The sequence below is a fragment of the Diceros bicornis genome, chromosome 4, assembly GCF_020826845.1.
Source record: "Diceros bicornis minor isolate mBicDic1 chromosome 4, mDicBic1.mat.cur, whole genome shotgun sequence".
Classification (NCBI taxonomy): domain Eukaryota; kingdom Metazoa; phylum Chordata; class Mammalia; order Perissodactyla; family Rhinocerotidae; genus Diceros; species Diceros bicornis.
In genome coordinates, this window is record NC_080743.1 from 1,173,828 (window position 1) to 1,198,053 (window position 24,226).

The following is a 24,226-nucleotide window of genomic DNA, read 5'->3' on the forward strand; positions in this document are numbered from 1 at the left end:
CACTGGACGTAGAGTGCTTTTACCACGTGCAAGACACACTTAGTAAACCACAGAGCTACACACTTAGTAAACCACAGAGCTTCACACTGATACTATATATCCTTTTTGTAGTAAATGCTTTGAAAACTGAAGTGCTATGTGAGTTTAAGATACTATGAAATTAAATTGAAAACATATTCTACATACCTACGTCTATTATATGCAGAGCACTAGGCAGCGTGATAGAGGGAAAAATAAATAAGTAATCAAGACAGACTGTGCCCTGGAAGAGCTTAAAGCGCAGTGAAGGCAGGAGGGGTAACTGGTCAGACAGGTTCCTGGCGGCTGTGACCCGAGGTGGAGAGTGTGCTAAGACGCAGGCGGGTGAGGAGTTAGTCTCGCCTCAGCCCACAGTCCTCCACTGTGACCGTGAGGGCTGGTGCGTCAGCCATTCCCTTGTTCAAGGAGCATCAGTGAGCGCTCGGCCCTCTTTCCTCCCCTTCATCCTATCAGAGCCGTATCCTTCTTCATCTCTGAAAATCGGGCAGAAAGCCGATGTGCCAGGAAAGCCGCAGCGAGTGCACGAGGTCGCGCCATCCTGCCCCACCAACAGGTGCATCTTTCGCACCCTGGGCTCAGACTCCCCTCCTAAAACAGGCCTGTTCTGACTGTGGGTGGTAAAATCGGGCAGAACCTAAATACGTATCTACTTAGGGGAAACAAAATTGTTCTGAATTGAGACTAAATTCACCAAAGGGAAAAGTAACCAGAAAGTATAGTTGGAAGAGGAGAAACAAAAGATATAGATAGAGCGATTGATCAGAGTTTGCTGTGTTGATTTTTCTGTATCTAATAAATTTTATTTAATAAATTTATTAAATATTTAGAACTCAAACAGAAGGTAGTTTTAACCTCTAATACAAAGAAAAAAATACTTTAGTGTTCTTACTTCCTCTGTCCTTTTCTGTGAACACAATGTAGACATTTCATAGACTCAAATAATACCACAGTTTGATTAACAATAAAAGATAAATTTACTTGTATTTTGTCATTGGAATACTGCTGAAATTGTAGATATAGAAGTGTTTTATAATAGTGTTTATTGAGCACTTAGTATGGGCCACCCATTGTTCTGAGGTGTGTGTGTGTATAAATGTGTGTATATGCATGTGTGTATGGGTGAATGTACATATACATTTAATTTGTAAATTAAATTTGTACAATTAAATAGCAAAAAAATGATACAGATCACTAATAATACTATTTGCAGGCTTGTTTCCCTCTCTTATATGCTTCTATGTTTTTCCTACATACTGATGAGTAATCGAGTATAACACCGTCAGTTTCTATAGGAGTAGAGTTCTGTCTTTTTTTGGTCATCAATGTTTTTAATAAAGTGGTTTTTTAATACTCCAGAAAAGGGGACTTTATACAGGGAGTGAGGGAGAAGGAAGAAAGAAATCCTCGGGCCCTCTCAAATCTCGAGGCAGAAGTTCCTCCACTGTGCTGTGCAGCAGTGTCTGACGCTGGGCACATCTGCTTGCTTTCTTACTCATCAGAGGATTACAGTAATGCCTATTTGTCCACCTCTGTCCGTCCGCAGAGTTCAGATACATCACAAACTCATCAATTAATCAAAGACATGGCACCCATTTCGAGGTGATGGGTGAATTACATCCTAGAAGATTACGAGAAATGCTCGCATCCACATGGTAAATCAGGGACTGTCTCCTGATGGATCCTGAACAGCACTCCACGTGCTGAAGTGGGGAGAGTTCTCTCGAGCACTGAATCACAAAGCAGGTCTCTGAAATGGGAGAACACCTTGGAAATAAAACACTTTATTCAAAGCGTCTCTTAAGCTTATAAGAAGTTAGGCTGCGACAGAATGACTGAGTCCATTGAGGTACAGTTCGTGGCTGGTCTCTTCAGACTCAAGTGTGACTGACCATTCTTCATTACCAATTGAAAACCCTTGTGAGGGGGCCAGCCCAGTGGCGTTGTGGTTAAGTTCGCATGCTCCGCTTCGGTGGCCCGGGGTTCACAGGTTCAGATCCTCGGTACGGACCTGTGCACTGCTTATCAAGCCATGCTGTGGCAGGCATCCCACATGTAAAGTAGAGGAAGATGGGCATGAATGTTAGCCCATGGCCAATCTTCCTCAGCAAAAAGAGGAGGATTGGCAACAGTCGTTAGTTTAGGGCTAATCTTCCTCACCAAAAAAAAAAGCAACCTTGTGCAACTTTCAGCTTTTTCAATCCTGCGTTCCTCTGGTTCCTGGTTCTCTGGTCTCTGTGGGGTGGGGAACTCTGTAATTGTGGTCCACTGCCTTCACCCACTGCGGAGGGCAGCCTCTACAGACAGCTATGGATGTTCGGAATTCATTCTGATGATGTTCCAGCTTTTCCAGTTTTAATGTGGTCCAACCATCTTATTGTCCTTCATTTTGAGAAACATTCCAATTTCTAGGGATTTTCCACTTTGCCTGTAACGAGAAGTGGTTAAAGTTTTCATGTGCATTGTTGGAAATGCACTCAAATCATTAGACATTCAAGGAATAGCAACCCAATATCCATTTCTAGTCTGAAGTGTCCTCTGCAGTACCGGATTATTCTGCCATGGTAGCCATCCCAACCCAGAAGTCACTTCACTATGATTAGCTTCCAAGATTAATGAATTACTGAGGATTTAGTGCCAGTCAGAATTTGCTATCTGCCTTCCAGCCGTTTCATGAACCTGCCTGAAGAGAGAGTTTATCAAAATGGTTGTGCACCATCTCTCATGTCCTAACACTCTGTAGGGACTTACATAAGCAGCTAATGTCATGTTCCATGTCAAAATACACATGTACGGGTTAAAAGTAGGCTGGGATGTCTAAGAACACTTTTCAGGGCCAGTTATTCCCTGATATTTATCACTTCATAGTGGTGACACCTGCTTCTAATTTTATGAGTTCTTTTTTCTAGTGGGTGATATTTTTTTTCTTCAGAAAACAAGTCTTGTCCTCAAAAGACTTAACTGGTAATTTTTCTCCTTTTGATATGCTTGATATTTTTATGAGTTTGTCCATCAGCATTGAAGCCTTAACAGGCCTTTAGTTTAAAAAAAATCTTTGTAACACGTAATCATTATATTGGGTCACATAAATTTATGTCCCAGCCACACATTTGGAGACTCTTGCAGAGATGTAATTTGTTATAAACGTTGTTATCTGCTGCTTGGACTGCTTGCTGGTTGGCTCCAGTTGCCTGAGACCGAGAAATAAACTTTCCCGTGTGGGCGTGGCTCAGTAGCGTACAGTCAGTACCCATATTTGGTTGCTGTTAACGTTCAAGGACGGGGTTGGTGACAGTTGTCGTTTGGGGGTTAGTAAGTGGAAGGGGAGAAAAAGAGAGGAACCGAGTTTTGTCTGCTTAGACACAGATGGAAATAGTCCTTTGGTTTGTGGGCAGCCAGCCTAGTTGTAGAGCCCAAAGTGGTTTGCTTTTTTTGTTAGTGTCTTGTATAAAGACCTTTTCCTAATAGGTGCTGGATCAAGTTAATTACATGAGTAGAAAAAGCTGTAAAAGATGATGTATTGTTAGCAGCCCACTCTGATTGGCCTGTGGGGGGCTGTCTGTGTGAAATTGGATCGTTGTGTTGGGTTCCAAAAAAAGGTGTGAGTGTGAAGAAGTGCTAAATCGTGACTCCAGAGAAAACGTCGGCCATGAGCAGCTTTTAGTTACGTGAAGACCAAACTTGAGGATTTGGACAAAGACGACAAGGAGAGAAGGGCACACCGTGCCTCCAGTCTGAAGGCGCTGCGGAGATGAAGCGTCAGCAGGCTGAAGACGCTCCGCAGAGGCTGCCGCTGAGTGGAGTGGGCTCGTCTCCTTCACTGACGTGAACACTTGGCCAGGCGTTTACCCCGAGTGTCAGAAAAGTGATTTTTAATAAAATAGTTCCAAGATATGAAGACAGGTAAGAAAACAGCACAGTTTTTAGTAATTGCACTCGTACGTAAAAGGATCCATCATTGCGTTGTGGCAGAGAATGGCAGAGAGCAGAAGCAGCCTGTAATCCCCTCCGATGAGGACTCGCCGTGGTGGACGGACACCGGCTCTGCTGCTGAGGGCAGCGTTGGTCAGAAGGGCAGCTTCACACAGAAAGGTTTTGCTGCTATGTTTAAAAAAAAAAAATATTTTGTCAGATATCCTGCTTCAGAAAATGACTCACGCAGTTGTACACAGTTATTTCCCCTTTTATTGACTATTTTTGTTTGGTTTAGTAGTGTTTAATAACACTGTGGACGTTTTGCATCCATAGAGCTGCATTCGAGGTTAATAGCTCATTTTGTTTTGCAAAAAGCAGAGTAATTAAGATACTTGAAGTGTTTTTCGGCTTTGAAATGACCTGTTGGCTCCCCTATCTAAAATAAAGGCGTGCCTCTGTTAGAGGTTTTCTTATAAGGAAAGGGCCCGACGGTTTCTGCACTAAACAAGAGCCCGAGACAGAATCTCTTTCTGTGACAAATTTCGTGTTAAAACGAGGAAATGTGTTGCCCCCTCCAGCATGCAGAGGGATTGCCATTTTGAGCAGTCGGCTCCTGCTGCTGCACAGCTTCTGGCGTGAACTATGAACCTGCGAGGGCACGAGTGGCATCGGCGGGCCACTGCACAACTCTGTCTGCCCGCTTCCTCAGCGACTCAGAGGCCTTTGAAGGCAAAGAATGGGGTTATTGAAGGGTGGCGGGGGCGGGCAGATCTCACCAAGTAACAGGTGGAGATGAGAGTCGTTTATTTGTGGGATGACCAGAGTGCGGAGATACACAGCCGCGTGCTTCGCCATGATAAGGTTTAGCCAGAAAACGCTGACTCCCCTGAGCTTAGAGTCCAGCTGACACGACCTTTTCTAGTGCCATTGCTTGATCTCACAGTTCAGGCAATTCGAGGAAACCTCAAATGATATTTCTTTTTTCCCCTATGAAACGTTCCAAACAGTCAGATTTTACTTTAAATAAAAGTGATGGGTTCTCTGCTTGTATCCAAAGAACTTTGGACTAATAGATCCCTAGCACAGACGTATCCCAATGGGAACATCACAGACACTGCCTCTCTTACCAGTTCAGTTTCACCAGGGGGACCCTTACACTCCAAGCTTTCAATCGTGTTTTAACTGACAAAAGTGAACATATGTTAGTAAATACTTAGCTTCGCGTGATCAAAACGAGTATTGCGGGTGGAGAAAAGTAGCTGCTGGAGCACTGGCTGCCCGGCATATTGCAGGTGGGGAAACAAGTGCTTCCCGTCTTTTCCCTGTATACAGTTCTGTCGTTGTGTAGTGCTTATGTTTTGCTTTTGTAACTTAAAAAAGGGCTAAACATGCTGAAAAAATATTAAAGTAAGATTTACCTACCGTTCTACAGCAGGACCAGAAAGTGGGAAGTTACTTGGTGGCGTGCAGACCAGAGCTGCGCCGTCAGGGTTTCTGCGGCGACACAGCTACTCCACGTCTGCACCATCCAGTCCCTAACAACTAGCCACGTGTGGCTTCTGAGCACTGAGACGGGGGTCTGCTGAGCAACTGGATTTTTAAATTCATTTAGTTTTAATTAATTTAAATTTAAGTAACCACACATGTGGCTAGTAGCTACCATATTGGACAGGGCAGATATAAACCCAACATATGTATGATGGAGCTTGTTACTTTTCAGCTGGGTATCTAAGCAGAATGAATAAAACATTATGCTATATTATACTATATTTATTTTTCATGTAAAGAAAATGATTTGGTTTTCTCAGTAATTTCTTCTTTATTCTCAGTCCTCTGTGAATGTGTGCGATTGCTATGTTAAGCCAAAATCAGTCCTTCTCTGAACACGTCGGGGGATGGGATGGTTAGGGGGAAGATGGGGAGGGGATCTCCAACTTCTAAGTATATGGAGCATGAAACACAATTTTTTAATTTCAGCCCTGACCCTGGGGTGTCTGTGTTTACCCGGAAAGGAGAGGAAATCCCCTAAAAAATCAAGAGACTTTATTGTTGGCCCAGGAACCAGATTTTTATATAACATTTTCCTTGTGTCTGTTCTTTACTCTCTCTGGTTGTAAATTTTCACTCACAAATGAACATTTGGAATACATTAGAGAACTCATCATCTTTTTCTCCTGAATAATCCATGTAATCTTTACTCCATTCTCCCATTTTTAAAAATTGAAGAAATCACTTGTGTTCAAGCTTTTTAAATTACCTGAACTTCTTTATGATGTGGTAATTCTTTGGGGGGTCCTTTTAGCTCATTTTAAATGGTTGCATATAAAGTAAGAAGGATAAACCTCAGAAGCTGTATTAACTTTCATTTTAGTCTCTCTATCATAAAAATGATTTTAAAACATTTTTATTCACCAAAAAAGGGTAAAAGTTAAAATACTCTGAATCTTTTACCTTTTTTTATTGCTGAGTGAGTTAATCATAATAAATTACATTAGAATGCACCCTAGTGGATTTTATCATTAGGACACACAGGTAGGATGAGTGCAGCGTCTGGAACCCCTCCTCGTGTCCCCCAGCATGTGTTTATACTCTCAGGAACAGAACGGCCCTTAACCATGGGGTTAATCTGTCCAATCGCAGCCTTTATTTGGCATCGCGGCTGGAGATGATCTCATGGCAGGGTGCAGCTGAAATGGTCCCAGAAAGGTCCAGATCCTGCTGCTGGGGCAGCTCACAGCTCTGCCTGTGGAAGAGATGAGTCTCAGAGAAACCTGCTGGTGAATGACTTGCAAAATAGGATTCTGGTGCTCAGCTTTCCTCCTGTGCTTGAGAAATGGCGCTGGAACTTAGGCTGCACTGTTAGTCTGTCAGACGTCCTGCGGTCTCCGTTCCCCACACTTAGACCTGGGCGCAGGGGAATCTGAACGCCCACATGTGAGAGAACAGTCACAATGGCAGTCAGCACGTCATTTAGGCTGAAGAAAAATATTTAAGTATCGTTAGTAAGCTCTGTTTTAAACCATCTCCTCATCGGTTTGCATCAGGAAGATAGATAAGTCATCGGAACGTTTTTCAGAAATAGGCGTCGTGCTGAGGCAGTCCACTGAAAGAGGAGGAGCTGTGGCCTGCTGAGTTCAGGTCCTCGCTTGTGCACGTGTAGCCGTGCTGTCGCACCTTCTTCAGGACTTCTCTGAGTCACTGCTTCCCGCCCGTCCCTGGACCATCCCGTCGCAGGCCGGTGTGCTCCACGGCCTCCATCTTCAGAAAGCTCTCCTTGCTCCCCCACTTCCGATGGCTGCTGCCCCATTCTTCTGCTTCTTTCTACAGACTAGTCCCATGAAAGGCTTGACTGCACCGTTTTCCCTGCTGCTTCACTTCCCGTTGATGCTGTGAACCGTTCTAACCTGTCTTCCCTCTGTCCTCTCCCTGGACCTCCTTTGTTCTCATCACACTTGACCTCTCAGTAGCATTCAGCTCGCTCAGTCACAGCCTTCTCCTTGAAATGCTTTTCTGAGTTTCTGTAAAACTACACTTTCCTGTGAGTGAAATGCCTTCAACTTAGTAGCCTATTTTGACCCTGACTTTAGTAGCTCAGGGGCCTTCCTTGCTTTCAAGACTTACCGAATTCTAAATAATTGTGTGTGTTAGCCTGTGACCTCCGGTTAAGTGAGGCATTCTTGCATTATAATATAGTCTAGGCTTGGAAGATAGCGGTGAGTCTTAAAAGAAGAATTTTGATCCTTTTTGGTTATCAATAGAGATAGAACGTGGTTAGCAGGAGGCTTTATAGAAGAAGCAACTTCTTGAAAAGTCAAGAGGCCTTGTGTAAATATTAAATGTGTGTATTTACTATTGTACAATTTAATATCTTGGGTCATTATCTTCTTCTAAGTCTATGTGACACTTGTTTCTTGGAGGTCCTGTGTTAGAATCACTAATAATACATTCAGTGTGTTTAATAAAATCCTAGCTGACCCCTCTAAGGCCAAGAGGAGCTCTGGTGTGTGAGACGAGGTGGTTCTCCGTGTGCATCAGAGTTGTGTGTGTTTATGCTCATTTCTTTTGCAGTTGATACAACCTTTCTTTGAATTTTTTCTTTGGATAATAGAATTAGAAACTTCAACTATAAATTGAACTATACTTTATTGACTTAAATGGGACCCTGTTTCTATGGTATACAAGGGAAACTGCTGAGGGAGTGTGATGTTTTACGAAAGGTCCTAGCCCCGGGACCAGAGACGTGGTCTGCGTTACTCCTGAGTAGCTGTGGACCGCCAGCAAGGCGCGTGACGTCTCCTGACGTCCGGTTTCTGCAACATTGAGTTACAGATGGGCAGGTAGGTGAGACGTAAGGATTAGGGATATTTGTAAGTACCTGGGACCTAGTAGGTACTCCACAATTTGTAGCTTTTATAATTTTCAGTCTGTTTTGGAAATGATTGATATGCAGAGATGTGATGACCGTCTCCTCAGCTGCCTCCTGGCTCTCTGGAGGCCAGTAGGTGGATGAAGGCCCCTGTACCTTAGGTTTGGTGTGACAGGTGTGCTGGTAAAGCAGTGGTCAAGGCAGGTCGTTGGGAATTAGATGTTGACGGCGGATGTCTGAGGTCAACATGAACCACCACACGTACGGCATCTGGGGTCCTTTCTAACCTGCTCACACACTGGGTGTTAAAACGAAAGTGCAGAACTCGCTTGTTTCCAGAGTTTCTCCCAAACAGATTGTGACTGTGAATGAACGTTGTTGAAACTGAACTTTCTGCTCTTGACTTTGTTTCTTTGAAGAAAGAAGCATAAACTAGTTAAATCTGAAACCTTGAGTTACATCACCAAACTCCTGCAGCAGAGAAGATAAGGTGCTGGGTCCTGAGCAGCACTGACCGGGGTCATTTTCACAGGACAGTGGGTTTCTGAATCAGTCCCCTAAGGAAGTCAGCACCAACACTGACTTGTCATAGTTTTCCTCTTTACAGATCCTGCCTGTTGTCTCTCTGTCCCTGGAATAATCATGGTTTATGGCACTTCTCCATTCTCCCTCCCTCCCATTAATATTGTAGCTCCTTTGATGCCTAAAATAGCCCCTTTAGAAGCTTTCTCAAGCTAAGAACAGTGTTGTGCTTTCTTCTCTTTCCTGGAGAACTTGCTTCACAGTTGTCACTATAAAATTCATGGTCAAAGTGTTTGGTAAATCTCATAATTTGGGAGGGAGGGGGTGTTGAAGTTAATTATGATTTTTTTCCTTGTATCTTATTTCCATTTCCTGTAACATCAGGTTGTAGCAAAAAATTACCAAAAATAAACCTTGATTAGTTGTAGGAGACCCCAAGAATTATTTTTGAGTTTTTTCATATCATTTGATCTGATTTTGGTATTGATGTTTCTTGAGAGAATCGGGGAAATAGAAATTTTCAAGAGTTTATCCATTGGAAATAACCACTTACTTGCCTCTTTTCCAAGAGGATGTCTTACTGTTTTCTCTGGGTGAGAAAACCTCACAACCTAGGATGGATTTGCTAAAAATAATGGAAACTTCTGAAATTCTAGAGAGTAATTAGTGCACAGTAGGCGTCTTTAATACATATATTTCTTGCATTGACCATAGTCTTCTATTTGCAGATCATGTTAGTTTACTATTGCTGCATAATAAATTACCACAAATTCAGCAGCTTAAAACAACGTGCATTTATTATCTCACAGTTTCCATGGGTCAGGGGTCTGAGCACAGCTTGGCTGGTCCCTCTGCTCAGGTCTCACAAGGCTGCAGTCAGAATCTCATCCAGGCTGCATTCCTTTCTGGAGCTCGGGCTCCTCTTGCAAACTTTCATGACTTTTGGCAAAATTCAGTTCCTTGTAGCTTTAAGACTAAGGTCCCAGCTTTCTTAAACTTGGCTGTCAGTCATGGCTCCGCTTATCCCCTAGAGTTCCCTGCAGTTTCTTGCCATGTGGCCCTCTCACAGGCCATTTTGCAACATGGCAGCTTACTTCTTCAAAGCCAGCAGGAGACTCTCTCTGACATCTAGTCTGTCTTTTAAAGGCTCACCTGATTAGGTCAGGCCCACCCACGATAATAACCCTTTACTTAAAGTCACCTGATTAGGGACCTTAATTACATCTTCAAGAGTCTCTTTGCCTTCACAATATAATAACCTAATCACAAGAATGACATCCATCATATTCATGGGTAGTGCCCACATTCAAGGGGAGGGGATTATACAAACTGTACCCCAGGGGCCAGGAACCTTGGGCCACCTTAGAATTCTGACTACCACAGATATTGACGCTGAATCTAACAGAATCTTTGTGAACGCCATCAGCCCTCTGTATCCACAGGTTCTGCACGTACGGATTCAAACAACCACAGACCAAAAGGCCTACAATGGCTGCATCTGTACTGAACATGTACAGACTTTTTTTCTTGTCATTATTCCCTAAACAATACAGCATAACAACTATTTACATAGTGTTTACATTGTGTTAGGTATTCTAAGTAATCCAGACTTAACCTGTGCACATCCTCCCATCACTTTATGTGCAAAGACTACGCCATTTGTTTTAAGAGCCTTGAGCGTCCGTGGAGTTTGGTGTCTGTGGGGGTCCTGGAGCTAATCTCCCACAGATACCAAGGGATGACTGTATTGTGTGTGGCCTGCACTTTGCAGGTGTTTGTGTTGACTTCTCACTCACAGCTGCCTCCAGCGATCAGAGTCACACTGAACGACTAGGGTTTCATGTATGTCTGTCTGTGTCCAATGAACACTATCGCAAATGACTCAGGTAGCTTAGAAAAATGGCAAAGTGGAGAAAAATTAAAGTCTGATGGATAGAAAAACCAATGACAAGCCAGAATGCCTCTTGAAATCCACCTGCTGTTCTGTTTACCACCATCAGGCCTTTTACAGCGATCATAGGAGGAAATGTCCCATGGAAACAAGACGGTATGCTAAATTTCTGCTTCTCAGTCTATAAAATTCTTTATTTTTACATATTGAAAACAACTTTGAAGTAATATTTCATTCAAGAAAAGGGGATAGCATTGCTTTATCTATAATCTTTTAAAAAAATATGGTACTTCTAAAAAATACATTGAAATTAAAGTTTTGATTCATTAAGAGAAAGCCAGTCATTTATCGGTATAGCAGTTCTATAGCAGTTGTGCATAGCTAATTGGAAAGCGAAATTTTAACAGGGAGTTTATTTTTAAAGTAACGTACAGAAACCAAGTTTGATTTCAGAAATAAAAGCCAAGATTACTGTTCTCTCACTTTTAACATAAAGCAGTTTTCTAGCATTTCGACATTTCGTCCGGTCATTTAAGTGTATGAAACAAATTAACTAAAACATACATTATGTATATGGAGAAAATATTAAAGTGTATAATAAGGAAATGTGCTCAATACAAGTCTTTAAACATTGAAAACACAAAGTAATTTTGAGATTCATGGGAGCCTTTGGGTTCATGTTACTTGACTGTGATAAATTTAGAAAATTGTTCTCGCGAGCAGACAGCCTTTCTTCTCTCTTTAACCCTTTCAAAGAGGATTTGAATTTTGCTGGTTTTGAACCCATTTACCAACTTGATCATTCCTGGTGCTTGTTACTGCCTAAATTTTATGTATAGTTCCCCTTTTAACATGTAAATGGTGGATTTAAGTCATGTCAACATTTCTGCAGTACTTAGAATGGCATAGGTTAGAAAACATGAACTTTTCAAAGTGACCACTTCTGGAGTCCAGCGATTTGCTTTCTTTAATAAGGTTAGTTCAGATACTGCGTTTTCATCACTGATTCCATTATCTGGAAAAGATTCTGCCATCTTGTAACAAGTTTTGACATTTTCGTTTTCTATTCTATTTCTGTTTCGTGACACATAATTCAGGCATTTGACTGAGTCTAAATCAGTGGACTGGTTGGCAGCCTAAAAATGTGTTTGCACAGAAGAGGTTTGAATGAATTGGGAGATCTGTTCACGTTTTGGTAGCTTTTTATTTCTTTCCTTTATTTTTTTAATTTGAAATCTCCTCTTGAATATAATTACATGATGATACATTAGGTTAGGTTACCTGCAGTGAACGTTGATCCAAAACCTTCATCTATCCTAATGATGTTGGGACGTTGGTGTGGTGTGACTTTGGTTACTGACTCAGCGAGCAAACAGACACAGCTGAAGTCACTCAGTGACTTTGTTTTTTATTCAGATCACGTGGATGTTGATCTGGAACAGGTCTGATCCAGGTTTGCCAAGACCGTGTGGAGTCATGTGCCACTTCTTGTTGTCCTGATGTCTGACTGTGCAAATGTGCACACCAATTGCAATTTGTTTCTCTCTTGGGGTCAAAACCCCAAGTTTTGCTATGTCCACGCATCTGTTAGTAAAGCCACAGATAAAACTGAGACCTGTACAAGTAGAGTAAATATCTTTCCAGGCCACTTGGTAACCCCTGGGCCCTTTGTTAGATGTGCTGACAGTAGAGGGGGCAGAGCAGACGGGCTCTCTGTCCTCGCAGAATCTGCAGTCATACTTGAAGGCTGTGTTATAGAATCTTGTTAAGGAAATCTGGGATCAGAAATAACAAAGACGTATTCAGATATAAGCCAGACTACCTAGATTTCTGAACAGATCTGCCCATGAAGTGCTTCGCACGGTGCCTGGTACTTAGAACTACTCAGTGACAGTTACATGCTAACATCATGATCATTTGTGTTACTTAGTTTTCCACTTCACCCAAGTAAATTCTCTGGTCGTAGGCAGAACATAATACATGTTTTTACTTGTCTATGTGTAAATACATGTAGACACGTGTAAGTAAAATAAAATTTGGTTCTTTTGACGTGAGTGCAGATCAGTTTTGTGCTGCAACTTAAGACAGCCCAAATTTGTCCTGTGATGTGGAGACTAGGAGTCATTTCCTTTATTTTTATATCCAAGTTTCATTGTTTTAACTGGCACCCTACCAAACTAATAGATGCCTCCTGTTGGGTAGTTCCGCGTGGCTGCCGAGAACATTACCAATCCAGTAATGACAAGGGGCTGTTTTCCCATTATTTTCTTCCCAAAGAATTTCTTATACTGGAAATGCTGTGAAAATCTTACACTATATTAAAAATACTATTTTTAAAAACAAGGTTTTATTTTATTTTCTTAACATGAAAGTAATATATGTTCATCATAGAAAAGACAGGTAAGCAAAAAGAGGCAATGAAAATCACCCAAATGCAGCACACAGAGAGAACTCCTGTTACAGTTTGTGTGTCTCCTTCCCGTCCTTTCTCTGTGCACAGAAACACATTTGTAAGAAGCATCAGAGTGTGGCATCCTACTTTGTAATTGCTTTCCATGTCTTTATTCCATGTCATTCAATATCTTTCCATGTTGTTATTCTTTTACAGTATTATTTGCATTGGCTGTACCATATTTATTTAACAGTGCTCAATTGTTAGGCATTTAACTTTTTCTTTTACTTCTATCTTTTCTTTTTTTTTATTATAAATAATTTGTTGGATGAGCAACTGCGTTGCCATTGTTGAGGGGTTTTTTAAATGTTGAAATAGCTAAATTATTTAAAATGTGGAGAAAGTACCTTGGTGCTAAAGTGAAGTGGCAAGGTGGGATGAAGGCACATGGGGGCTTCCTGTGCTGCTGCAGCCCTCCGTTCTGAAGGGTCCTGGGGCCACCGGCACAGACAACTTTCAAGAAGAAAAGGGGCGCTCTCCAGTTAGAGAAGAACAGTCGCCCCAAAATGGACTGTTATTTAGGAGAATAAGTTAAAATCAAGTAGAGGCTGGTATCAGGAGACCACCTGTCACCTGTTTGTTCCTGTGACAAATTCAAACCAGTTCAAAACAAATCTTCCATTCACAGGTAGATTTCTTTTTTTAACCCTTAAAGTTTTATCTTTCAGGTTGCATAAGCTGTTGTTTCACGAATTAAAGTGTGCTTGTCGATCCATCCCTCTTGCCAGGAATGCCGTCTCCGACCACACTGAAGAAGTCGGAGAAGTCTGGCTTCACCAGCCCCTCCCCTTCGCAGACCTCCTCCCTGGCCACGGCCTTCACACAGCATCACCGGCCTGTCATTACGGGACCCAGAGGTGAGCTGCTCCTCGGGCACCTTTGGTGGTGCTTAGATCATGGCCTGGGACCAGAGTAGCAAAATGAGAGACAGTGAGGACTCCCTCAGGATGTTCCACGAGTCAGTGGGTGTTCCGATTCCTTATCCTTGGGGACAGCTATGGAACTGTAGGGGCCGGAGAGATTTGGCATCAAATTCTTGATCCTTACCTGAGGCAAACGAGGGGCCAAACCTGTCTCTTTGCCAGTGGGATGTTGCAAAGAGGTGGGAAGTAATTTGAATTAAACCAAAATCAGATCGGTCCTACGAGTTGTACAAGAGGTGTGTGTGTGTGTGTGTGTGCGCGTGTGTGTGTGTGCACGTGCATGTGTGTGGTGAGTGTATTTTCATGTAGTCAGTTTTCAAGTAATAGCTTATTGTCATTCTCTCATTCCTTCTGATTCCCTTTCCTGGAAACCTGATTTCAGCGTGTGGTGCTTTGTGTCGAGGTTGTTTGCATCACGGCGTTGATGAGCAGTCTTCATTTACTCCTTTTGAAGTGGTAGATAGTTTGTCTGGTTTTCATTGCAATGCTTTCATTATTTTTGTCTCATGTGTGTTTACATTTATTATTAAAATGTGTCCACAAGAAATATGATTTGTATTTCACATTAAAGACAAGCTTTAAACCTCAAGAGAATGTCAGCAAATCACTTAACTTGATCTTATTGCAAGATGAAAATATTTATTAGTTTGTTTATGAAAATCCACGGTAGGAGTATGAGTAATTGTAACCATGTTTGCTTTCTTCCATCAGATTTTCGTTTAGGTAGGTCTGTGATCTACCAGCTGGTATCATATTACATCCTGGAAGGTTATGGTCTCTTGTCTACTTTGACATACGCCCGGGGAAACTGATATTTCTGGCATTAATCTCAATGTTAGTCCCACAAATTTAAATCCCTTTATGAATACTCTGTGTGCATCTCAGGGAGATATGGCCATTGAGAGGGCTGTGCAGTGCACACATGCGGAAATCACATTGAAGAAAATAAGCATTCTGACTACTGTGTGAAGCAATTTCTATATCCACAATTAAGAAAACTTGCTCCATCTTTAAACATCTTGTGATCATTGACTGAACTTTCTCAAGATCCCTTATTATTTCACGTGTGTGTGTGTGGTGTGTGTATGTGTGGTATAATCAGAGAAGATATATAGATATATATTTTTTTCTAATTTGCAAACCTTGCATCTGAGTCGGATTATATGGTCCCAGAATGCAGAATGAGTCTCTTTAAATGGGGTAGTATTATGATATTATCCTATAGTCAGCATTCATTAAGCATCTAAACCATCGTAGGAGGTAAGAGATATGAGACCCTTTTAGTCAGAAGATTTTTGGTCTCAGGGAGATAAGGTATGTAATGTTTCTCATCTTTTTATGGTCAGGTTAGCATTCTAAATACTGAAGGAATGTGAAAGGCAGAAGTTTCTGCAGAAGCTCGGAGGAGGGGCTGTGGAGTTGGATTCATTCCTTGAACATGGATCTCCTGGGTGGCGTCGGGGAATTCAGTGGCTCTTGCCCTCACAGAGTGTATGGTCTAGGGCGGGAGGGAGATGCAAGAAAGTGGGCAGAAAGCAACGTGGAGGGTGCTCTTGGTATCAAATAAGAGACTGCGAAGTGTAGACAACGTGGGAGTCAGATCTGAGAGTCTCTTACGTGAGGGGAGGGCGTTCCAGGCGCAGGAAAGATCCATGGTGTAGCAAGGTGGGAAGGATCGGGGGGCACATCGTGCCGACAAGCAGGACAGCTAGGTACACTGGTTCTGCCTTTCCACACGTACTGTCTGGAGTTTTCATGTCCTCACCACTAAACTGGGGACAGTGCTACTGCTGGATGAACTTTTCCTCCCAGCCTCCTCCTCTTCTACAGAAACTACAATAAGACAAAATTCCTGGAGACTCTTTGAGGAGCATAAAACAACGTGCATGTATTATCATTTGTTCAATACATATTGAGTGCCATCTGTGTGTCTTGCCTTAAAACCATAGTTCCAGAAATTCTTATAATGATTCTAGCGTTTACCCATGGGTACCATGATTGGGAGCTTCTTCACGCTAGACAATTAACACATTTGCTAAAATGATCCGGACTGGGTTGAACCAGAGTGGACCTCTTTAGCGTACAGCACGATGAGTTTTGATCTCTTGTTCATGTTCATGAAAATGTTTATGAGGAAAAGAGAAAGATGCCTAGTTTAAGAATTATGAAATACCAAAGATTCTTTGTTTTCACCAGAATTCAAGATGGTTCCCAGCATCCTTGGTTCTCCTTTCTGGAAAATCTATGCAGGTACCCATTATTATTGCACCCTGCCCCCCTTAGTGTTCTGATGAAGGGAAGGGAGTAGTTGAGATGGAACTCTTCAGTGGCATCTTTGTGGCCGTAATATAATGTGGAGCTGGGCTAACATAAGACGCTCTTGGACTTAGATGTTTTTTAAATGGTTGGTATTCAGCCTCTCTATGTTGAAGAAATATATGCTGCAGGTGCCGTGTTCCCTTTTATTTTTCTCTGGACCAGTTGGAAAGCTAACGCTGGGAATGATGTCACATCCAGGACTAAGAGTTGATGTTTTAGGAAGAGGAGGCCAGATTTAAGGCAGGGAAGAGTCTGTCCGAGGAAGCTAGTGTGGAATAATCAGGACATTTGTCCATAAGGAATTCAACTTTGCATGCTCCTTTTATTGTAAAGAGTTGCCACACCCAAAATGGTAAATTATTAGAAAAATTCAGAAAGACGATCAAACTTCCAAAGGGCTTGGAAGAAGGGAAAGGTGTGTCATTTGTCAGGATCCTGGGCACCTGGAGGCTGGGGGTTGAGGCTCTTGACTGCGCTCTTGCTCAGAGTCACGTGGTATGCTCACCTCTGGATGGTACCCAGATTGCAAGACTTCTGCTGCCTTCCTTAAAATTCCTGAAAATTTCTCCTGGGAATACCTTGCCTGGATAAACACCGGTTAGTAAGCAGTAACGGTGTAACGTATCCCAGTGCTCCGGCCAGAGGTGATATTTTTACAGAGCTGCAGCAAAGCAAGGTCACCTCACTGAAAAAACATTGGCCCTGTTTTTGACTGCAAACATGAGCTATATTTGGAGATTTGGTGGCCGCCTTTTACAAAGGAAAACTCCTGTTGAAGATTGCAAAGCAAAGGCAGAGAAAACAGGACCTTGAAGAGAGGTAGCGTAGTATACAGGTTAAGCACAAAAGCTCAGGGGTCCTGTGGACCGGTGTTTGAATCCTGTCTCCACTGCTTTAACCAGCTGTGTGAACCTGGCGCGTTGCTTCACTTCTCGAGCCTTAGGTTCCTCATCTGTAAACTGGAGGTTGTCATCCTCCCTCAGGAGAGTCGTGTTGTGTAAGGAGTCGTCGAGGGCGCGCATCTGCAGTCATTCGCACAGTGCCTGGACATCGAATGCTCAGGTCTTGCCCACAGTTAAGTCACCCGTTCCCGTCCAGGCTGTAAAAGTCTCCCGCTGTCCCACCTGTCTGCCTGTCAACATTTGACCCATCCCAAGACCAGCTCAGGTACTGATTTCCGCACGAACCTCAGCAGCTGCACCTGGGCTGCATCGGCTCACACTCCTTTAGCTCCCGTAGCCTTTCGTGTCTGCAAGTTTCCTCCACCGACCTCGTCCTGCTTTGTTAGTTAATGCACGTCTTGTCCCTCTCCTCGCAGAAAGGCTCTGAAAGGAAGGGTCTCCAATTGTGTCTCACACAGTGGGTTTTATGCTCAAATATTGTTTGAATGAACAAAAAGTACTCAAATTGCACATAAATGTACACAAAAGACATTCATCCCCTCCCCGAAACTGATCGGTTGTCATTGCTGCAGAAGAACTAAGGGTGATAAGTGCCTGATGGTCTATGCAGGACTTTATAAAGAATGACCAAGAGGGAGAGAACCATGGCCTTGCAGCCAAAGAAAACTTGTGCAAGATTGTACAAGTAAAGCTCTGCTATTCAAAGCTATGATTTTTCTTAGTTTATGCTGTTCTAATCACTTCCCTGTTTACATTGTGAAGGTAGAGACCTGTGGTTCCTTACACCGAATCCCCCTCTGCTCTTGGCTTTCTTAGTGGCTTTGAGAAATCACTTACCCTCGTCGCCTCAGTCTGTCGTCTGTGTCCTGGGGATAATACTTTGCCACCTATGCAGTTAAAATTAGGTGAAGTGGTTAAAGCATTTTGGAATTTCCAGGGGAGCTGGGAAGATATTCAGTTTCAGTGAAGGTATTTGTATGTCATTATACATTGTTACAATTACTGTGCACTTTAAGTTAAGATGGGGTTTTCAAAGAGTTTCTTTTACCAGAACTTCAGATTTCAACCATAATAAAGTATTTAATCATGACAATTTATCTTATTCATGATAATTGAAAAAAAAGTCTTTGTTCTTCTCTTTGCCTTTTCAAGAGTTGTAAGTTTGATGATTTAAAGGGTATAACTCTTTTTGAGAATGATTTGAAGTGATCATCAGTGATATTTTAGAGTTTCTTGAAAGTTTTGTCTTCTTGCAACTTATGTTTCTGACTAAAGTCTTTGCTGTTTTCAAAAACAAGGTAATGAATGATACTTAATTTAAATGTCTGCAGTAAGTAAAGCAGCTCTGTGCTTTAGGGGTTTGGAAATGGGGGGGAACCTGCGCTGTACATACTGTGAGGCAGAGGTTGGAGGTCACTCGTGAGCAAGCACTTACTGAGTCTCATCTAGAAGCAAAGAATTTCAGAACACTTCCGTGCTCTGGGAATCTTCTGCTCTAATTTGTTCCCTGTATCTGCCAAGAATGTGTTTGGTTGCAAGTAACAGAAAATCTGACTAAACTGGCCATATTTTTCTCATATAAAAGCAAGCGTGTGATTCAGGACTGTCATGGTGGTGTCACAATGCCATCGAGGGTTGAGATTTCTTCTCACCGCACATCAGTGTTGTTTTCATCCTCATGCTGTGACCTCATGGTCACAACGTAGCTACTGCCTTCCTGCCTTACATCTCTGTTCCAAGAAGAAAGAAGGAAAAGATCAGGGCAAAAAGTGCCTGCCAGCTTATTGTGCTGCCTTCTGTAGAGTCTCGTGCAGCACAGGACCACCTCTAGCTGCAAGAGAGGCTGGAGAGTTGAGGTTTCTAGCTGAGCAGATTGCCACTCTGTATAAAATCAGGGCTTTATTAGTAGGTAGACGGGGAGAGGTGTGCTGGTTAGCAGGTGGCAGCGTGTTCCGCGTCACTCTTAGGATGGCAAGTGTGAGCTGGCCAGAGCCAAGACCAGGGCGGTCCCCTGGGCAGTGAGCAGTGCCTCTTCACCGGCTCATCTCAGGAGCGTCCACCTTTTCCTCCCCCCTGGGGGAAATACACTGCATTTGTTCAAATGCTCCGTTTGTCTTCCCATTTTTATTAGGCAAAGATGTAACAGCCACAGAGATGTTTTGATAAGCATGACATAACCCACGGAATCACAGCCATTAACAAACTCCTTGACCTTTTTCATTAGCCCATGAATCCCGGCTACTGGTAAATGCAGGGCTTCTGCTGGGTGCAAGGCAAAAAAACCATTTTTGAGGTCAGTTTGGCTTTTTTCAATATTGAAATTAGCTTGTAGACTCCCGTTACCATCTGGGGACCCATTCGTTTTTTTCCACAGTGCTTATCAAGCACCCACAGCGTGCAGGGTGCTCTGCTGTCTGCTGCATCGCGTGGACAGGAAGAGCCTGGGTTCTGGCCTCAGAGCACTCGCCTCCCCGTGGACGACAGGACAAGTCACTCATGTGACGGATGCACGCGGTGCTGTCGGGGACAAGGGCGTCCTGAGAGAGAGCCGCTGTGGCCCGTAGCACTGGACAGCATGAGACTCACCTCTCCTCAGACACAGGCCCTCTCGTCGCAAGAGTGCAAACAAAGCAGCAGCAAGTAGTCCTGCTTTTAGGTAACGCGGTCCTCAGGAATTGAGACATTCAAAATGTGAGCACAAGGCCAAACCCCCACTTCTTTGTGGGTCAGAAAATATCTGTACATGAAGGGAGTTTAGAAGTAAAATTGCCCTGATTCTGAAAATATGTGTAAGATATACTAAAACAATAGCCACATAAACCAAAGATTTATGATGCAGCTTTCAAAGGCTCGTGCCAGTTTCCGTGTGGAGAGATAGTCAGAGTTTATGTGCTCTGTAAGCCTCTCTACATCTGCAATCCTCACGGCCCAGACAGGGATCCTGCTCCTAGTGATGAAACATCTGAGGGTCTGCAGTTAACAGTATCTCCCAGTTTGGCCAAGAAAAATACACCGCAGATAATTAGGAGAACTAAGATCCCCTTCCAGGAAGTTGAGGTCACCAGGAGAGGCTGGCGGAGTGTACATTCACAGACAAAACCAGGAGAGGAGGAGGAGGCAGCAGTCACCACTGCATGGCAGGGCCGGTGGAGCAGGGACCAGATGGTTGTTTTTCCTCCCTGGGTCCCTCAGCCTCGTGCCTGGTGTGGGGAAGGCACTCAGTAAATATTTGTTGGATGAAGGAATGAGTGCATGGCTTTGGTTGAGGGCATCGGATCCCTCAAGAAAGTTTGGGAATGATAGGGAGTTCTTCCCCTCCCCATGTGCAGTGATAACCTGATATTCAGCTGCACGTATCTGGCAGCATTTGGGGAGTTGCAGAGCATGGTGAGTAACTGCTCAACGTGTATTTGCTTGGTTTTAATTAAGAGCTTCTACCTTGAGAGGCATTAGGAGAAATGCTGGGCTCAAAATGGTTTGATCCCCTTTTTATAGAATATTTGCTGTGGTGTTATGAATTTTTCCGTCCAAACTTAAGGCCCCTCAAGAAGGAATCTTCCCTGGTGTTTCATCACTACCAGAACCGTGCACCCCTCCCTTGGCGTAGGCCCCGTACCTGAGCAAGAGGTTTGTTCAGCTTTCTTGCATCGTATCTGCAAACTTCTTTGCCTCTTAGGAGAGCTTTTAACTTAGTTGTAGAACGTGCTGGTGCTCCTTTCAGTGAAGCTGAATCTAATTTGTCTCTCCTGGCATAATGCAATTGAATTGTCATCAATTGAAAATGAGAAGCAAGTAAATACCTGTTGCTGACCAGGTGCTGAAGTAGTCTGTCCCCCAGCGTAGGTGTTTGTTTATTGTTGGAGCATGTCTTCTGAGGAAACGTTACATTGTCTTTCTGCAGTAAGAATTGCCAGAGTTGATTTTCAAATGCAGGTGTCATAGACTAACAAGTACCTGCTTTGAGGATCATGGAAAGGAGAAACAAGGGCTTGTGGCCATCGGTTGGGTCAGCTCGAGGGCCGGGGCCCAGCCTAATGGGAACATTGTCCATGGGATTTGAAGTAACTTGATAGTAAAGAGGAAAAGCAGCTTTTTAGCAAAGGCCCTTTAAGTCCCAGTTCAGGAAATTATTAAATTCATTAGCCAGATACTTACAACCAGCTATTACTGCCCAGCCAAAGGAAAAAACAGTGCCAGCAAATGTTTTAAACTACAACTAAACAAAAGTCAGGAAGCGTGTAATTAAAACTGAACCTTTATTGTATTGTAAAGAGTCTCCCTGTGACATGGGAAATACTTAAAGGAGACGTCTGGTGAGCTGATTTGTCTGCACGTGAGCTGTGTGGTGGAGAACCACCCTGAGTTAACTGCAAGCCACCCACCGAGGGAGCCTCGTAAAGCGCCGTGGCTGCTCAGCTTGGCTTTGTGGAGCCACTCAGTAATTCCTAGATGAGTGCATAGCTAGAAGCTCTGTTGCACTAATAATTTGTACTGAGATGGATGTGTGGGACCCCTTGCTGGGCTAATTTGTCATCCCCACAGCAAACTCCTCAAGAGAGCTCTTCTGCAGTGGAGTCCTGTTAACATGTTGTCCCAAGGAGGACAGGTTACAGCCTGAGACCAACTGACTCCTTATGTCCTAAAGAGGCGAAATACCCCAGGACGGGCACCTGAGAGAATGGGGGACTAACCCACGGGACCAGATTCCAACTGCTCTTGACAAAAGGAGCTGCTGTCCCTTGGAATTCCTTGCCCCTTTCTCCCTCCCTTTCTCTCTCCTCCCTCTCTCTCTCTCCCCGCCCCCCTCCCCCTCCGTCCCTCCCCCCGCCCCCCACCACAGGCATACGTGGTGAAGGCACTGGTTCTGCACACAGTTTCTTAGAAGTCTTCTCATTGATAAGACTTCTGGTATGACTTATAATATAAATCACATGATCAGATAAATCCCTGGCAGCTCTTTCTTTCTGGGTTAGCTGAATATAATGTCGATTCCATATTTAGACTCATTCTTTATTTTCCTTTTTTTAGAGTAGAATAAAAAAGTCACTACTGGACTTGTCTGCTCTTTATTTATTTAAAGGAGTGTTTTCTTCTATCTCTCACACACACACACACACACACACACACACACACACAATTGCTGTTTTAAATATGAAGCTCACATTGAAGCTTCAGTGCAGGATTTTCAACCTCCCCTATTGACAGAACCATAAATCATGTTAAAGTTAAGTGAATTACTGCGGCAGGGAGCTGCAGCCTGAGCACTGTTTATGTAGGATCAGCTCATCATCCGTGCAGGCAGAGGGGTGATGTTTGCGACAGGGGCGCACGTCTCGCTCCTGTGGTGGCAGTATCGCAGGGTCACCGCTTCATGCTGCATCCTTTGTGTTGTTGAGACCACCGCATTTAATCAAGGGTATGGACTGTTTTTTAAAATGTATATTTCCTCAGTAAATTTACATTTGTCACTTGCCATTTTTTCATATTAAGTGGTGGTTGCTTTTTTCCCCAAACAATTCCTTTTTCTTATGTGCAAAACATGTGAGGAACATCACAGTTGCCAGGTTGTATTAAAATAACAAAGGACCTATGAACAAAAAATCCTGAAAGGAAACAAGCCATTGACCTCTGAAGAGTAATTGGATTGGGGGCAGCAGAGTACAGGGAGGAGCGCGGGCTGTGGGGTCTGCCAGAGTCTAGCGCAGATCCCGGCTGGCCACTTGGGGTCTGTGCGTGTGCGAGCCACGTTTTCTCTACGGCCTTTGTTTCCCCAGCTGTGCAGAGCGTTCTAGCAAGAATAGGAGGAGGAGGTAAATGATAGACGGAAAGGGCTTGGCATGTGGTGAGTGTGTTACTAAATGTTAATGTCCCTCCCATCCCCTGCCCCCATGTCGCTATTTGGTTTCTTTGTATGTGGTTCTCCTGAAAGGCTTCTCAAGGAGTCTCCTCCTTCCTTTCTCACTTCCCATCCCCTGTTCGCTCTCTGCCTGCTCCTGTGGGTCTAGAAGGAGAGGTGGTTTCTCTTCACCAGGAGGAGCCACATCTGCCTAGAATTTGAGATGTGGTCTCAGGGCAGTGACCAGCCGGGTCACCCCATCCCGTCACTCTCAATGGCTGAAGGAACAGAGGAATCTCCCCAGTGGGGCAGGTGGCCCTCTCCCATGATGAGTGTCCCGTTAGCCGTGGTGGAGACTTGGCTGTGGCATGTCTTCATTCAGGCACGGCTCTTGCTGAAGGCATAAGCACCTTTATGTTTACAAGAGTCAATTCGGCAAATTACGATTGAGCCTTTACCATCTGCCAAGCACTGTGCTGGCCCCAGTGAACACACCAGACGGGCAGTGCTGCCCTACAGTCGAGAAGAATAGGCAGACATTGAACAAATGACTGTTGCTATGATAAGAGTACTGAAAGGGGCATTCAAGAAAGGGATATTACAGTACGGGTGTTTAAAAGATTGGTGGGAATTTGGATTTACGTGTGTCAGTTTGTGTGGGTCCCTCCTACTGGCATGCAATATGCATTTAGAAAACCCTGGCATCCCTGTGGGATATCTCTAGATCTTCTTGAATCCCCAAATTCTTGAATACCATAGTAAGAGTAGTTGAACTGTTACATACCTAGTAATGAACAGAAGATATGTGAATAGGGACTCTTTCAAGTGAAATATTCTTACAAGTGAAAGAAACCCAACCAAATTGCTTAACCACCTTTCCACTCCCCCAGAAGAAAGTAATGGTTGGGTGCATGTCACCGAAAAGTCCAGGGGTTTATGGCATCTCAGGAGATGCCTTCAGAAATCTGTGCATCTCTTCCTCTCTCTCAGCTCTGCTGTCCTCTGTCTGAACTTCATTCTTAGGCTAAACCTCCTGAGGTTCTGGCACTAATCATGTGAGCAGC

At 43.5% G+C, this 24,226-nt stretch overlaps 1 protein-coding gene across 1 annotated transcript in view; it reads left to right on the forward strand.

Annotated features, from left to right (window-relative positions):
* Positions 1–24,226, forward strand: part of NFIA (nuclear factor I A) — a 347,625-nt gene that overhangs the window by 261,438 nt on the left and 61,961 nt on the right. The window contains exon 7 of the mRNA XM_058538169.1: positions 13,911–14,039. Within this exon, the coding sequence (XP_058394152.1) occupies positions 13,911–14,039 (129 nt within the window). The remainder of the gene's footprint in view (positions 1–13,910; positions 14,040–24,226) is intronic.